This window comes from Trypanosoma grayi, assembly GCF_000691245.1.
Source record: "Trypanosoma grayi strain ANR4 Tgr_59_V1, whole genome shotgun sequence".
Classification (NCBI taxonomy): Eukaryota; Euglenozoa; class Kinetoplastea; order Trypanosomatida; family Trypanosomatidae; genus Trypanosoma; species Trypanosoma grayi.
Window position 1 is genome coordinate 23,908 of NW_008825678.1, and position 15,711 is coordinate 39,618.

At 51.9% G+C, this 15,711-nt stretch overlaps 9 protein-coding genes across 9 annotated transcripts; all 9 read right to left on the minus strand.

Moving 5' to 3' along the window:
- Positions 1 to 63: 63 nt before the first annotated feature.
- Positions 64 to 2,871, minus strand: DQ04_00591140 (kinesin; the record flags this gene model as incomplete). The annotated part of the gene is made up of 1 exon (XM_009309327.1): positions 64 to 2,871. The coding sequence occupies one exon, from the start codon at positions 2,869 to 2,871 to the stop codon at positions 64 to 66; it is 2,808 nt and encodes a 935-aa protein (XP_009307602.1).
- Positions 2,872 to 3,239: 368 nt separating this feature from the next.
- Positions 3,240 to 3,866, minus strand: DQ04_00591150 (synaptobrevin-type transport protein; the record flags this gene model as incomplete). The annotated part of the gene is made up of 1 exon (XM_009309328.1): positions 3,240 to 3,866. The coding sequence occupies one exon, from the start codon at positions 3,864 to 3,866 to the stop codon at positions 3,240 to 3,242; it is 627 nt and encodes a 208-aa protein (XP_009307603.1).
- A 236-nt stretch (positions 3,867 to 4,102) lies between these two features.
- DQ04_00591160 (hypothetical protein) lies at positions 4,103 to 4,558 on the minus strand (the record flags this gene model as incomplete). Its single annotated transcript, XM_009309329.1, has 1 exon — positions 4,103 to 4,558. The coding sequence occupies one exon, from the start codon at positions 4,556 to 4,558 to the stop codon at positions 4,103 to 4,105; it is 456 nt and encodes a 151-aa protein (XP_009307604.1).
- Positions 4,559 to 4,882: 324 nt separating this feature from the next.
- Positions 4,883 to 6,511, minus strand: DQ04_00591170 (putative vesicle-fusing ATPase; the record flags this gene model as incomplete). Its single annotated transcript, XM_009309330.1, has 1 exon — positions 4,883 to 6,511. One exon carries the CDS (start codon positions 6,509 to 6,511, stop codon positions 4,883 to 4,885), a length of 1,629 nt encoding a protein of 542 aa, XP_009307605.1.
- A 423-nt stretch (positions 6,512 to 6,934) lies between these two features.
- DQ04_00591180 (hypothetical protein) lies at positions 6,935 to 8,107 on the minus strand (the record flags this gene model as incomplete). The annotated part of the gene is made up of 1 exon (XM_009309331.1): positions 6,935 to 8,107. One exon carries the CDS (start codon positions 8,105 to 8,107, stop codon positions 6,935 to 6,937), a length of 1,173 nt encoding a protein of 390 aa, XP_009307606.1.
- A 204-nt stretch (positions 8,108 to 8,311) lies between these two features.
- Positions 8,312 to 9,406, minus strand: DQ04_00591190 (putative protein kinase; the record flags this gene model as incomplete). Its single annotated transcript, XM_009309332.1, has 1 exon — positions 8,312 to 9,406. One exon carries the CDS (start codon positions 9,404 to 9,406, stop codon positions 8,312 to 8,314), a length of 1,095 nt encoding a protein of 364 aa, XP_009307607.1.
- A 382-nt stretch (positions 9,407 to 9,788) lies between these two features.
- DQ04_00591200 (putative kinesin) lies at positions 9,789 to 13,199 on the minus strand (the record flags this gene model as incomplete). The annotated part of the gene is made up of 1 exon (XM_009309333.1): positions 9,789 to 13,199. The coding sequence occupies one exon, from the start codon at positions 13,197 to 13,199 to the stop codon at positions 9,789 to 9,791; it is 3,411 nt and encodes a 1,136-aa protein (XP_009307608.1).
- Positions 13,200 to 13,877: 678 nt separating this feature from the next.
- On the minus strand, positions 13,878 to 14,204 carry DQ04_00591210 (hypothetical protein; the record flags this gene model as incomplete). The annotated part of the gene is made up of 1 exon (XM_009309334.1): positions 13,878 to 14,204. The coding sequence occupies one exon, from the start codon at positions 14,202 to 14,204 to the stop codon at positions 13,878 to 13,880; it is 327 nt and encodes a 108-aa protein (XP_009307609.1).
- A 402-nt stretch (positions 14,205 to 14,606) lies between these two features.
- On the minus strand, positions 14,607 to 15,638 carry DQ04_00591220 (proton motive ATPase 1; the record flags this gene model as incomplete). The annotated part of the gene is made up of 1 exon (XM_009309335.1): positions 14,607 to 15,638. One exon carries the CDS (start codon positions 15,636 to 15,638, stop codon positions 14,607 to 14,609), a length of 1,032 nt encoding a protein of 343 aa, XP_009307610.1.
- Positions 15,639 to 15,711: the final 73 nt, after the last annotated feature.

Consider the following 15,711-nt stretch of genomic DNA (forward strand, 5'->3'; position numbering starts at 1 on the left):
TTCTCTCTCACACACTCTTTTCTTCCGAGTATTTGACTCTATATTCACCCTTTATAGAACACTCTATATAACTGCGCACCCGTGGCACCCCTGCATCACCGGCAGACGCCTTCTATGGCTTTTTTTCTTCTTTTTCTTGTCTCTTGTATCCTCCACTGTCTGCCCAGCAGGAAGAGAAGGAGGCGCAGTAAAAGAGGCAGCAGCTACATTGGCAGGAGGAGGCGGAGGAGGAAGTGGGAAAGAAAACGGCGTGGTACAGAAATGATCCGTATAATCCTCTTGGCTCCGATCCGAAAGCGTTCTTTGAGAGTCAACGGCGTCACTCGTCGATCCGTGCGCTGGGTACCGCGACACCTCTGCATGAGGCGGCAGTGCGCCCGTGGCAAGGGCCCTAAAACGCACATCAGCTGGGGAAACAGCAACTCCACCCACGCTGCTGCCGCCTCCGTCGTCGTCGTCGTTGTCGTTGTCGCCACCACCGCCACCGCCACCGCTGTCTCCTCCTTCTCCGCCGCGTCTATTGCTGCCGCTACTACTGATTCTGTCGTCAATGCTCTCAGGGGTACCGACCTTGCTCTCGCTCTCGGTGTCACTATCACTGTCATTGTCGACGCTCTGAACTGGTAGTCTGAGCAGGCCCTCTAACGGCGCAGCTTGAGGGTCCTGCTCAACCGCTGGCACCGCCACTCCCATTTCTTCATTATCAGACGAAGACGCTGACGACGAAAAAGAGGAAGAGTACGAGGAAGAGGAAATCACAAACGCACGAACTGGATGGTGGGATGACGACTCAGGGGGAAGACCGAGTGCTCCATCCCCTGAGAAAAGAAGCGGCATCACCTGTAATGGCGACCGCAGCTGTGGCTGGTTTTGTGCTTGGCGTTCAATCTCCTCCGCAAGCGGCGCCGCCGGTGAGCCGATGGAGTCACTGGAAGAAGTAACGCCCTTCTCGTCACCGACGTTTCCGCGTTTCAGTGTTATCTCCAACAATGCAGAAGCGCTCAGCCGTCTCGCAGAATCTGTGAGACTGGTGTCTTCATTCATCGGAGGCGAAGACAACGGCGCATCATGCATGGCATCCTCCAACATACCTTCCTGTTCACCCTGGAGCGTAACAAGGTGCTGAAGAATGTTCTCCTTCAGCTCGTCCGACGCGTTGAGAGGAGTGCAGAGCACCACCGCCAGCGGCACCAGTGGTTCAAGCGTCAGGAGTCCCCCACAGCACTCAAAGGAGTCACGTGCAGTACCCATCGTCTCCACCAGCTCTTCACTGATTTCAAAGAAAGCCAAAACAAAAACTTTGTTTGTCTCGTCGTATTCATGTGCCTCCCAAGACTCACTGGCACTGCAGTTAAGTCGATGTAACCCGACACAAGCAGGGATACCCGCATCAAGCATTGACAGCCCCATCGCAATATCACCAACATCTAGGAAGGCCAAATTATCACCCGACTCATTCTTGTCACGCGGCGCCAAGCATGCCATTAACGAGGCGTAGCCCACCACCTGCACCTGGGGAGGAAGATAGGGGTCAAAATAGTCGTCAAACCCCACAGAAAGTTCCGGTAGTTCACCAAGGATACGACTAAGAAGCCACCCCGCAACACGTTTTGTGTCCTTTGAACGCAGTAAACGTTGTCGGTGGTCTGCACCAGGGGAGGTGGTTTTTTCAGTGCCTTCCTGTGAAGGAGATCCGCGCGTTGGAAGCGAACAACCCGAAAGAGGACTCTGGTCTAATCGCCCATTTAGTGCCTGCTCAACAACAGTTTTGAAGCTAGAGGAGTAGTGTGGATTTTGTTGTTGTTGTCTTTGCTGCTGCTCTCCAACAATCTTTCTTAGTAGCAGCAGTTCAGCAAGGAGGTCTTGTTTCTCTCCCGGGTGAAATAAGCTCATGTCCTCGCTCGGTTTCTGTGGAGGGGCCTTTGTGTGAATACGTTTTAGTCGCTGCGTGTAACGCATGGTGCTCATCGTTTCGTGGTAAAATTGAGCATCAGGGTGGATGCAGGCAAGAAATACGGTCATGGAGGCTCCTGAAAGGTACCGTTGAAGCAGCACTGTCAGCGTCGTGTCTCGGAAATTCACGTATGACGCAGTGCCGTCTGCCTTTACACGTGTTGCGCTGAGAGCTTCTAGCACCGTGCTAAGACGCGAGAGAGATTTATTGATAGCGATACTCTCCTTGTTCAGCTGCGGCGAATATGTAGTTTGCCGCTCACTACCTGCCAAGTCAACAAGACAGAGTCGCAGGCCACGGCTCTTAATTGTAAAAATTGCATGACTGCGGCTACTACGCGAATTGCGCTCTGTTGGGGCGGTCCGCCTTGTTTTCATCCCGAACTCTGCCACAGCCCTCCATTCTTCCATCGACGTGATAGAGCAGGTTGTCAAGTTTTCCACCACAATAACTGTTCCATCAGGGCCCGCGCGACGGCGGATCTGGCGCCGCTCCCCCTGGGCAAGAAGATCATGCACCGTCTCCCCGTACACTTCCAACATTGCGACCTCCGCAACGCCGTGCACATCAAGAACAGCCTTGGTGGAGAGCGTCAACAGTCCCGGCTCCTGTTCTGAGCCGGCAATTGTATGTGTCTTGCCGCTGTTTGTGTGGCCGTAGGCCAAGAAGCAGGAGGTGTCAGGCTCGTCAATGGAAGAAAGGACGCGATTCAGCACGAGAGTGCGAAATAGTTCCTCATTACTGCAGCCTTGAGAAATCACGCGGTCAACATGGAAGTTTCGGGGGACGCTGCTCGCATGTGTTCCGGTAAGGTCTGCAACCACAACATCCTGACTGTCTATGCCCTCAACACCGACGCACGAGGCGCCACCCTCGCCGGGACGAAGACGCACCTCTACCTGGATCCTGCGGCCCATCTACCACCTATATCAGTTGCCGTGCCTGCAAACCGAAGAGATAACAAATTTAAAAAAAAATAAAGCAAGGATGCGATCTTAACATATCTCATTGCTTACATAATGAAAACAGGAAAAGCACACACACACACACACACAGACAGACAAACAAGCATACACATATACACACACAGCCCATCTGAAGTACGTCAGCAGCGCCCAGGCAGAGACGGGAACGTGGCAGACTACCAGAGCAGAGTATTGTTGACCGACAAAGCGATCAGTGTTACACCAGGGACCCTTAATGGGCTTTGCCACCGGCTCCCACATATGCGGCCCGGCAAGTCCAGCAAAACCAAAAAAAAACCGGACCGTCAAAAATGGTGTTGCTACTGCAAGACAACAAAATAGACTATAACGCCCAACGCAAGCGCTATTACAACAAGAGCACCAGCGAAAAGCGCCCATTGCATAGTACCTACGCCACTGTTTTTACCTCTACCAGACAACCCTGACGCCCCCGACTTCGATTCGCCGCCCGCCATGACCTCATCGAAGGTTCGCCGCACTGGCACCGGACGCCCAGAACGTGGCATACTCATGCTACGTGATGCGCTCGCAGTTGCAAACACCTTCTTCGTGCGCTGCAGGTATAGGTCGAATTTAATAAAGCAATACGGCCGCGTGGCCGCCTCCACCTGTGGACCGTATTGCTGCAGGAACTCCTGGGCCACGTCTTCCAGAAATGCGAAGGCCATATTCGCTGGTGTAGCAGGGTCACACATTGTGAGAAATGACACATCCGACTCGAAGAGGATGTGAAACATGTAGTTTTTCCACACAATGGTTAGAAATGGCGGCACGTACACAGAGGGATTGCTGTGTTCTACCGCCAGCTTCCTCAGAAGCGTTTTCGCCGCCACTTTGCACTGCTCTAGTTCAGAGCTGCATGTGTCCGTGTCTGCCGCTAACGCCAACGCATCTCGCTGACGAACAATAAGTGTAAAATGAAGCATTCACGCAGTGAGGCTACTTCCCTCTCGCACCTTCACTTGCTTTCCCAATGACGCTGATAATTGAAGAGAAGGAAAAGCTGAGGCAAAATATTAGTAAACGCCCATCACAGAACGTCAGAACAAAAAAAAACCGAATCAATTACAGCACAATAGCAAAAAAAAACGTTACTTAGAGTCAGGAGCAACACAAAAAAACAACAACTGAGAACCATCAGGATAGAACTCATGCTGAGGCCTCAAGGAATGAATGTAAACTGGCAACTCGTTATTTCCTGCCGGCACAACGGGCAGGTATGCATAGCGCGTGAACACGGCCAGCATACGCAGAGATGGCGACACGGCTCGAACAGGGTGTCTCTTTTGTGGTTCATGCACACAACACACTCTTCCTCATCGTGCCGCGCAAGGTTTGGGGTATACGTAGGCGGCGGAAGGTCACATCGCAAAGGCGACGCCGATCCAGGGCGGAAGAGGAGGAAGCAGACACACACGCCTGCCGCCACAACTGCCGAGAAAGCGGCTAGCCGCGCCGAACTCAAGACGTTTCCCGTTTGCAGCAGGCGGTCCAATTCCTGGCGCTGGCTCACAATGGTAGCCTCAAGCGCACCAATAATCTCTTTCTGCCTGGCCTGTTTTTTTGACAGCGCCCACAAGGCCACACCGAACGGTACAATAATGATTGCCTCGAGCATGTCCAGCACATAAATAAACCAATATATATATATATATATAATGTATGTCCTGTTTAAAATATAGAGTGGACGAAACAATTGTCTCTCCCACAAAGAGAGCAATTGGTGGAGACGAGGGGGTTTACGCTATCTTTTTTTTTTCTCCTTTCGCGAAAGCAAAGAAGGAAACTGGAGGAAGATGGGAGCTCGTCCGGCACAAGAAGAAGTCCGAAAACACAATGTCTCGTCAAAAAGGCGGAAAAAGCGCCAACTCACTTACTGTCACTGTGCTGTTGATGTTTTTTTTTTGTTGCCGTTCCCTACTTGTAGGTGCTGGCGTCATTTTTACCGGTTTGTGTGCATGCTGAAGCAGCGCCACAGAATCATTGTGAAAACGGAGTCATCGTCGCAGGCTGCCGAAACGGCACACCAAAAGTAAGAAAAACGATCGTACGTCAGCACCTCGCACGCGTTCTCGCAGAAGCAACACGACATCACATGGCGCCATTCCTGATTACTACCGATTAGAACGTCTTGTGCCTTCTCTGGCTGGAACAGAGCCAGGACGTGTTCCGCCTCTACGCCATCTCGTCTCTTCTTCGATGCGTCCCCGTGGGCTATTAACAGGTCGTAGAGTTGCCTAACCAGTGCCTCGCGGCTCGCAGGGAACTTGCCGCACAACAAACGCACCAAGCGCACTCGGTCCCGACCCCTAAATCGCAGCCACTCTACCTCCGCGTCGCTCACGATGTCTGGCACGCCGACTTCACGCAACGTGCCTATGAAATGTGCAATGGGAAGCGCACCCTCATGGAGGGCGAGGTGCAGACGCAGGAGGGCTAACATGCCGCCAGCCTTCACTATGTAACGCCGCACCGCCTCCACAACAATGCCAAAGAGAGACTCACCGGCCGGGGTAAAATGCCGCGTAAACTCTCGCATCAGTGTATAAACAGATACAACCTCCCTAGTGCCGCCCTCCCGCAGAAAGTGGAAGAGCCGAGAGACTTCTTCTGTCGCCAGACCAACGCGCAGATTACTGCACAGCTGCTCAAACGACTCAAATTTGAGATAGCTGCCAGCCAACTCCTTCCCAACATCAATACACAAATCCGCTTTCCTCTCTACACCTGAGGTGGAACCTTGTTCAAGTGGCAGACGATGCAGTTCCTCAATGAGAGCTAAGGTGCCAGAGTGACCCATCCTGTTTGGGTCACTAATAGCCTCAGCGAATACGGACATGAGCAGTGGGAAGTGCACATCAGCTGGCAGTGGACGTTTGTACAACAGCGAGTAAAAGTACGATCCATCGACCGCAACTGCGGTGTGTGTTGAGGTAGTACTAATGGCGCAGTAATCGATCAGGAAAAGCGCCTGAGAGAGGGTAAGGCCGTACGACTGCGTTAGGCAGTCGAGAAGTGTAGAGACCTGGAGAACACATGCACCCTCCTTCTCGTTGCGCATGTGCGCTGCCAGTGCCAGGCCGCTAGGTGACTCAGATGGGTGGGGTGATTGTGAATTTGCATCCATTACACAAAGGATCTCCCGCAGCAGCGTTGCCCGTAAAGGACACATCTGCCGCAAACACAACAACATTGTCACGGGACTAGCGCAAGGGCCGTCATCATCCCCGCCGCCCCCACCACGACCAGTACAACTTCCTTCGCCTTCTATCCGGTCCTCCGCGTAGTCTTCAAGCGGCAGCATGGCGAGGAGCAACAGCAGTTCTCTGTCACTCAAGATGCTCGCAGGGAGAATCTGGCGAAGAAGGCCCTTCAGCGCCCAGAGATCGGTCGGTTGCACGCGATCACGAGCACGATACCTGGAGTCAATCTTCATAAATGATGGTGAAAGTGACCGGACAGAAGAAGAGGGGTCGCATTTTATGAGGCACTGCATGACCTTGTGGTGCAGCCGCAAGAGGTACTGCGGGTCGCGCAGGAGCGACTCAGCAGTGGCGTCCAGTCCGGTCATATCTTCTAAAACTGTTACTCCTCTCCACGTTTTCCGGCGTTGCCCTACGAAAACCCTCAGAGAGAGAGAGTGAGATAAGACATGGGAAAAAGGGGGTAATGAGATGCGCAGGTGCCCTCTCGAATCGCAACAAAAAGGAAGTCTGTTGTCTTTTTTTTTTTTTTTTNCTTTTTGTCGTTTTTTTTTCGGTCTTGCTGATGAATGTTTGCTTCTTTTAATGTCTCGCCGCCTCTGCCGCTTCAGACTTCCTCCTCGGCCGCGACCACTCCAACACTTGCGCGAATATAAATATATGTATATATAAATATTTATATATACATATATATTTCTTGAGACTCTTACTCTACACTCTACTCAAACATTCTTATTGTTTTGCCAACTATGAACGATTCACCTCTTGGTTGAGCCGTTTTATATGTACCGTCATCGCGGTATGATGTTCCTCAGCCGCACGTCGGTTAACTTTTTTTCTGATATCGTTATATGGGTACGATTCAAGTCTTCGTTAAGGCTTTGTATCGATGTTTCCATCGCTCTTACTTGTTGCTGCACTGCACGCAGCCGAGACTCCTCCAACGCAATTGCCGCATCCAGACGCAGCCGCTCACGTTCATTCGACTCTGCGAAGAGAAGCAGCGAGCGGCGGAAAACGTCTGGCTCACGTGACGCTGCTGCGATAGAGAAGAGCCGCGCATCAATGTCCATCACCGCCTCTTCCGCAGCCCGCACGTAAAGTTGACTTTGTCGCACAAAGTCCTCGTTATCCTCTATCTCGGTAGTGGCATCAGTGCAAAGACGCCGCAGTTCCCCTAGTTCCCGCCTCGTCGCAAGGTGTTCAACCTCGGCCTCCTCAATGGCACGCTGCTGAACCTCTAGAGCAGCACGCAGTGACTCGTGGAGCGGCTCAGGCTCCGCAGTCTCCGCCTCAAGTGGGGAATCCTTCGCAAGCCGCTGCAGCTCCGAGAGCCGTAAACTTGCCTCCGTCAGCTCCTGCACGTTGTGCGGGGACTCGGTCAACGGCGGAGCCCGGCTGCTCGATAGCGCGTCCACTGGAGAGCGTGGAATGAACTCCGCCAGAGTGTCACCGTGCTGCACCTGGAGAGCTTTCCAGTCAGCAACGTTTTTTTCATCGCGGAGCGCCGTTACCAACGCACAGCGGCACGCTTCTTTCAACACCCGCAAATGCGGCTGTGTGTCAGAGTTATTGCTGCGATAGTAGCGGAAGCACGATCGCAGCACACGTATGACATTGTCGGGGGTGATGCGTTTCGCCAGCGCCTCAGCGGTGCGTTGGAGCACATCGTGACTCACGCCGAAGTGCATACCTACGTCTAGTACTGAAAGCAACTGGGGAACCTTTGCCGTTCCTTTGTAGTTCCAAAGAGCTTCGAGTAACTTTTTGTCGCGAGTAACAAAGCTCTGCAGCACAGCATCCACGGCAACGTACGCAGCGCGGCAGAGGACAATCCGCTCGCATGAAGGGTCATGCTGGAAGAAGTCATCAAAAAAGGGGCACGTCTTGACGAGTACGTCGAACCCAACGTGGATCTCGCGGCCCTCAACGACAAAAGCAACTGTGCGTCCCATTGATGACATTATTTATAGGAAACACGCAGCGCTATTGCACCGGTCTACCAACTCTTATCCTTCCTTATTTTGTTTATCAAGTACGTAGAAAAACAAAAAAGGGGGGAAAAAAAGACTCGACGCAACAAGCACAGATGCATGAAGTAAACGCGCCAAAAGAGAGCAGAGAGATTTAGAGGAACCTTCACCCATATACTATCATCCAATTTTCTCCTACGCCACTTTATCATGCTTGGCAGTGCGACGAATCGCAGATGTCACCGCCTGGTTCTTTGGCAACAGCGGGTATACTGTGCCAGCAGCCAGCGCCGCCATCATTGCCCCCCACTCCAAGCCACTGAAATGACGGTAGTGACCAAAGTACACAACAGAAAGCACAAAGGTACCCAATTTGCGCAGCGTCAGCGTCAGAATCAGAGTAAAGGCAGACGTCTTGTCGTTCAGCACGTATACCCCAGCCACACAGACGTACTGTGTTACAGTATTAAGGAAAAAGTTTGTGTAGCTCTCAGGAGAAATGGATGCGAATTCTCTAAGCAGACGAAACGGCTGCAAGAAGAACAATGGTATAGCCAAAAGGTGAGAAAAAAAGAGTGCCTCCGCCCACATCGGTGGCGGCGATACTGTTGCTGCTCTCGCTGTTGCTGATGATGATGATGACATGGTCAACTTCTCTTTTTTTTGCTCTGCCTCCTCGTGGTGTCGTGCCACCTCATACATATGCTCCTGAAAAATGCCAAGACCAGTTGAGAAGGCAGTACTAAGAGCAAGAACTACTACTCCGCAGGCCCACCAGAAGTATTCATCAGGCGTTGACTGTCCCTTTGCAGCGTCAATATCTTGCAACTTCCATGACTTTTCCACCGTGAGGACGACAAGACCCCCTGATAATGTTACAGCGCAGAGCACCTGTAGGGCTGTGTAGCGCTTCTCCAAGAAGAAATATCCAGCCAGCATGTTCAAGAGAAGTGACGATGAGCGGAACGTAGCGTGGAGGGGTACAGAAATGTACAAGCCAAAAACCAAGTTGCTGCTCACTGACATGACCCACGCGGAGACAGCAAGCAGCACTTTGTGCGACATCAGCAACCGCATAGGCCGCAGCCGAGGAGGCCGCCAGCCTCGCCCATGTGGCGCAGCAGTGAAAACGCACACAAGCGGCAAGGAAAGAAGTGCAACGACCACATATTGCGCAAAAGTAAGAGCATAGAAGATGTTAGAGCTTTTCACCGCGATCAGCTCTAACAGAAACACATTTGCTTGACAACCGCAAAAGACACCACACAGTGCCAAAGCAGAATCGGCCATGACTTCAATTCCCTCCCCCTCCCCACAGACGCGCGCTGGCGAAAGACGAATAAAGTGGCAAAGGTGCAAAATATGGAGGAGAAAAGGGAAAAATAGAAAGAGACAGAGAGAAAGAGACAAAAAAAAATCTCGATTTTGAGATGTGCCAGCAATATATACACGACGGAAAACCAGAACGTCATATGGGGAGAGGGATTTCTACCGTAAGCACAAGAAAGAAGAACGTACAGACGGAGGACATGCAGGAGAAGAGGTACAAAGTCTTCTTTCTTTGAGTGTGTCTGTACTTAGGTGTTCACTGCTGCTTTTGTTGTTATGGCTGTTCTCAATCAGTGTCTACAACCCAGTGGTGTGGTTACTAGGAAATAAGACTGTTTTCCTACTATGAGTTTCGCCGCCGCGTCTTGTCAATGATCTGGTTTGGGGCCTCTGCCATAGCCGAGTTGGCACGCAGGAGCGCTGACCTCGCCGCCACGCCACGGGTGTTGCGAGGTGAAAGCAACTGACGTCGACGGCAGCCGTTTCGGTGTTGACTAGAGCTGCCGTTAGAATCGAGACGCGGCCTTGCAGTTTCGTGTGAAATTGAAGAACCCGCATAGAGCCGCGGTGGAGAAGACCCTTCGTGGCGTAACCGCTGTGTGCGGTTGTATTGGGTCAAATGGTGCAAAGATGTCCCACGAACAAACTGCGCGAGATCAATGCGCTGCAGTGCCACTTTGCGCAGGAGTTCTGGGTTGCGGTGCATTACCTTCAGCTTGACGAGGTCGCTGTGGCGATTATATATCGTCGCCTCCGACGCAATGTGCTGCCGGCGCCGCTCCGAAAGCCCGAGACGGCGCGAGGTCTCGTCGGCGGTGCGCTGCTTGGCGGCTAGCTGGCGGTGCAGACCCACCAACACTGCGTCCCGCTCCTGCACTTCATGCAGTCGGTCCTTGAATTTGTCTCTGTTTGCTTCCTGTGTACGAATTTCCCCCATCGCCTTTTCGAGCTTAGCCGTCAGATCGACAACCTCGCGCTGTGCGCTGCGATGCTTCTCGTCCATTTTTTCCCATTCTGTCTGTGCTTCACGGAGCTGCCTCTCGAAGATGTGTTGTTTGGCATTATGCTCCTCAATGTAGGTATACAGGTGGGCAATCTGTTGTTCCATTTTTTCCCGCTCGTCCCTGTAGTCCTGGTCAAGGGAAACCAGGCTGTTGTACTCGTCCTCACGGTTCTGGAGCCGCTCATTTAGAAGGCGGTTTTCGTTCTCCAAGTCTTCCAGGCGATAGTCTCGCTCCTTGATGCGCAGCAGCTCTTCATCCAGCTGCCGTTTGAGGGTGCGGACCTGACTACGCAGCTGCACGTTCTCGTGGCCCTGATGCAGAGATGCGTTGCCTGAGCCACTCGCATCGTCATTGCTGTACCCTATCGACATAAGCCGCGCTTTTTGCTGTGGAGTTAGAAGCAACCAGATGGTTCGGAATGCCTCGTCCTTCTTACGCATCTCCTCCAGCAGCGTTCCGTGCTGCTTATTGCTGCGATCAAGCTCCTGCTCCGTACTAGTAAGACGACATTGAAGCACGTCAAACAGATTCCGCTGTTCTTCAAAGGCAGATCTCAGTTGTTCGTACTCCTCATCTCGCTCGCTAGACGCCTTGAACCACGCTACAGTCTCCTCGCGAATTGCGCGTTCCGCGTATTCACGCAGGAGTCTCAGGTTGAGTTCCTCAAGTCTGTTTCTAAGCTCCCTACTTTCAATAGTCACTTCATCCGTCTTGCACCGCATCTCTTCACAGCTTTTTTCACTCTGCACAAGCTGTCTCCGTGCCTCCAGTAACTCAAGTGTGATTCGCTGCTGTTCACCTCTCATCACCTCCATTGTTTTTGCCATAATCTGCCTTTGCTGACACATACCGTCGAATTGCTCCTGCATTGAGAAAAAAGTGTCTGTCACAGTACGGAGCAGCTCGCTTGTTCCAAGTTGTGGGGCAGCCTCTTCCAGTGCCCGCTGTGCCTCCTCCCGTTCCCTTGCTAACTGCTCTAACTCTTCACGTACCTCCGGTGCGAGATCACCGCGTGACTGCAGCGAACTCAACTCTCTTTCACGCTCCCGGAGGATCTCCTGAAAGAGGCCGCACTGTCGCTCCAACGCGCGAACATGATCACGCAGGCGCGACTTTTCACTACTATTGTCTGGAGGCGCGCAGGTCAAAGAAACAGCGTCGTCGGGACTGGCCCCTATTTTCACATGATTTGCATTTCCTGTACCGCAATTTTCCTCTCGCTGCACCAGGACAGAGCGCTGTTTTTCAATGTTGACTTCCTCCTGAAGGGTGCACACGCGATCACGCAGTATTTCTATTTCCCTTGTCAGGTGGGAATAGACCTCTTCAAAGCTGCAGGCACCGCTCATGAACAAATCTCTCGGTTGCCCTTTCGCTTTCCTCACAATGCATTTCTTTGCCGTAGCGGCAAAATCAAGTGAACTCTTCGTCTCAGCGTAGTTCTTCTTCTCGAGTGACACAGTCGCAATAAGAAGAAGGTAGCATCCAGCGAGACTTGAAGCGAGGTATAATGTAAGGACGGACTCTCTCACAGGCAGCACGTTCGCGTCTTCTGCCGTAGCCTTGATGACGGCATGCAGGACCGAGAGGGACTTGTTAATAGCAATTGCCTCCTCTAACTCATCCCCCGCAACTCCCGTCTTCTTCACACGCTCAGAGCCAGCGAGATCACCCAGCGTCAACCGGCTTGTTTGCACAGGGATCCCCCCGGCCAGCTTTGTCACGTGAAGAGAGAGGAGCACGTGGGAGCGAGAACTACGCGCATTTAATGCATGTGAACCTACAAATCGCTTTCGTTGCGCCTCAGCTATCTTTGCCTTCATGTCCTCCGCACCCCGCACTAAGTAACGTGGCTCACGAACATATGCACTTTTTGGCTTTTGTAGGAGCACCCCGTGTTCAGATCTACCGCCACCTAGTAGGTTATAGGCGTTGTTATTGTGAATCTGTATATACGACACCTCTACAATATCGTTCCCAGCATCCAGATTCTCAAACAGTGTGCTGACAAACGCGGGAATGAGAGTATTTATAGTATGTGTTTTACCGCTCCCTGTCTGACCATAACACAAAACACATGCATTAAAACCAGCCAGTAGCTGTTCAGTAATGCATGGAACTATCGAGTCGCATATTTGGGCGTCCGTGACTGAGGGACTGATAATATCACCGAACTCGTACACGCGCTGCATCTCCTTAGCGCCATCAGCCGTTGGAGACGTGACGGTCAATATCTTTCCACCGTTGTTTCCACTGGCACCAGCTGATCCCACTCTTGGGGATCGCGGTGTCCGCTGCATACCATTACGGTTCAGGGGTAAACCTATTGCTGCCGTGCTGGAGTGCATAGGGCAGCTGCTGTTTGGCGCCGCACATTGGTCGTCGAGTCGGGTGGCACTATTGCTATTAGTCTCCTCATCAACGTTTTTGACAGTGCGGGCGGTACTGTTCTGAAGCGAACTCTCGCGTCGACGACCTGTGCGGGGAGATGCCAGAGTACCTGGCGCGATGGAAAATTGTATGAGATCGTTGCTTTCATTATTTTGTGGAGGTGGTTTTAACCGAACGGCAACATGCACAAAGTCTTGGCTACCGTGTGCTGCTCGTGGGGTTCGTTCGGTCCTAATGCGACCACGCACAGATGGAAGACCACACTTCTCCCCCCTGCAACTACTAGGAGCAGCTGCCGACGAGGCGGCAGTGATTTGAGGCAGGTCTAATGGAATGTGAGAAAAAGAACTCGATGACATCTTGCTTTACCTGTCAACAGAAACCTCCTAAAAGAGTAGAGAAGTGGCTACGGCTGATACACGTACCTGATTTTTTTAAAAGTGTCCTTCGGTGTGCGTGTGTAATTCTGAGCTCCTTCCTCTTCCCCTCTAGGCGTGTACAACGTGGTTTGGGAAGGTAGCGGCGTACCCCTCCGCTTCACTTCCTGGGTGACCAGCCTTGCGTTTCCTTCCGACACTCTGTGGAGCACGCCACACTATTTCTTGGGATTTCTATGCGAAGACGAAGAGCTGATTGACAAATAAAAAGGCAAGGAGAAAAGGTGTGTGTAAGTGACTTAATGAGAAAAAGCGAGATCTGTTGCTTTTAGTTGCCCATGAGAGAATAACGTTACACCTAACAGCACTTAGCAGACATCATTTTGATTCTACAACGTCATATGCGGTGAGTCCCGCCATCTCGCACACACCCCGTGGCTCCGACGCAACAAGAGGCGACGGGGTACAGCTGTGTGGCGATAAAGCGCCATGCAGACGCCTATAAAGGAGGAAGACACGATCAGCGGCCGGCATAAGACAACAAAATTCGCCGCGGAAGAGGGAGATATATTGCTCCCAAATAGCAGAAGGAGGGAGGTAGAAAAAGAGGAAAGGTGGAATGAAAGGAGGGGCAGAGATCACTGTCACTTTTTGAGCCTCTTATGACATTACCATATTTTTCATACTCTTGTTTCCCACTGACAACACATCCTCCTGTGACCTCGCAAGAGGGCTGGAAAGTGAAAAATTTTCAAAAAAAAAAATTCCTGCGAATCTGGGATGTCGTTTCGTCACCCCCACTGACGCCCCGTATTGCTCACCACAGTCACCCCGTGACGGGGCGGGTACACTCATTCCGCTCTGCGCCCGAGCAACACGGCACCCACCTGGCCGCACCACACCAGCAGGCCTGCGCTTCGTACGACGCAGACACGACGCTGCAGCCACTGCAGCATCAACAAAAGATAAAAGCAACAAAAGAAGCATACAATATAGAAAATAAATGAGATGAACAATAAAACACAAAATAATGCGTGGGTGTGTGAAACAACGGGACAAACGATAACGGGCACACGGAGCTATCACACAAGTCTTCAAGAAAATAACTTCACATCCACACACACACACACACACACAGAAAATATATATATATATATATATAAAGCATCGTCTACACTCTACCATACGGGCGCTCGTCTCTCAAAAAGAAACACTCCACGCACCCAACCCCACCCCAACTGCTCAATGCACGACCACCACCACCACCACCACCACTTGCATTGCATCTGAGGGGAAGAATGTGTAAACAGACGCAGAGGAAACAGTTTTTCCTCATCTTGATTTGACCACTTTTTTTTAAAAAGTTTTACTATGAAGACATCAACATGCCTATTTTACTTTTCTCGGTACTGTGAAGTACACGTCAACGGAAGACGGGCCATCACCCAGACGCGGAGTGAATACATCCACAGGTGAAAAGTGACCATTTTCGTCGGGTCCCATATCATCCGCGTCAATAGGAGCATCCACAGGGGTCATTTGGTACGGACGCCTCACCAGCTGCCGAGTCTCCTCCTCCTCCTCCACGTACTGTTCAATGACCTTTCCGCCATACGCCTCTGAAACACATCCGAATAGATCAACGGCCTGCATAATCACGTGCAGGACTACTTTCACAATCTCCTGAATAATCCACCACACGACGCAGTAGATCCACACCCACAACGGCAGAAGCTTTTCGTAACTTGCACTACCCCACGCAAGGCCCTCCGTCAGGAGACCATCAGGCCTTGACTCGTGCCAGAACGAAGCCGCCATAGACGACACAAACAGAGAGATAATCGCACCGATCAGAAGCACAAGACCAGGAGCCATCGTGAAGAAGAACCGGCCTCCCGTTCGCGAAGAGAACAGTGTCAAGAGGTCAAAAATAGATATCTTAAGGTACAGCAGCGTCACCACCTTACCCTGCTTCAATTGAGGGACACCCAGTTCATGGAACCACGAATCCGGGTACGACGAATCGCTCCACGCCTCCAGAGCTATCCAGAGCAACAGAAGCGATGAACCACATGCAACAGCTGCTAGAATGATAGCGCCCGCAAACGTATAACGAAGATTCCACTGCTCAGGTAGTGGGACCGGTAAAACACGGTCGTAGCCGATCGTCATCAAGCAACCGTCATTCAGCAGCGTGATAAGCATGAACATCAGCACGGGCAGATGGAAGAACTGGAAGTCAGGATCCTCGCTACCGTAGTCGCGGGGCGTCAGCGCAAAGCACGCAAAAAAGAAGAAGCACACAAGGTGCAAGGATGTGGCGACACGATATGTCAGATAGGAAAGGATTCGCTGGAAGACCTGGCGAGACACGAGCATGGCGTTTACAACAGCAACAAGATCAGGATCCGTCAGCACCATATCAGCTGCGGCACGTGCAGCATCCGTCGCACCCTGCACAGCGATACCTACATCCGCACGTTTCAGAGCAGGA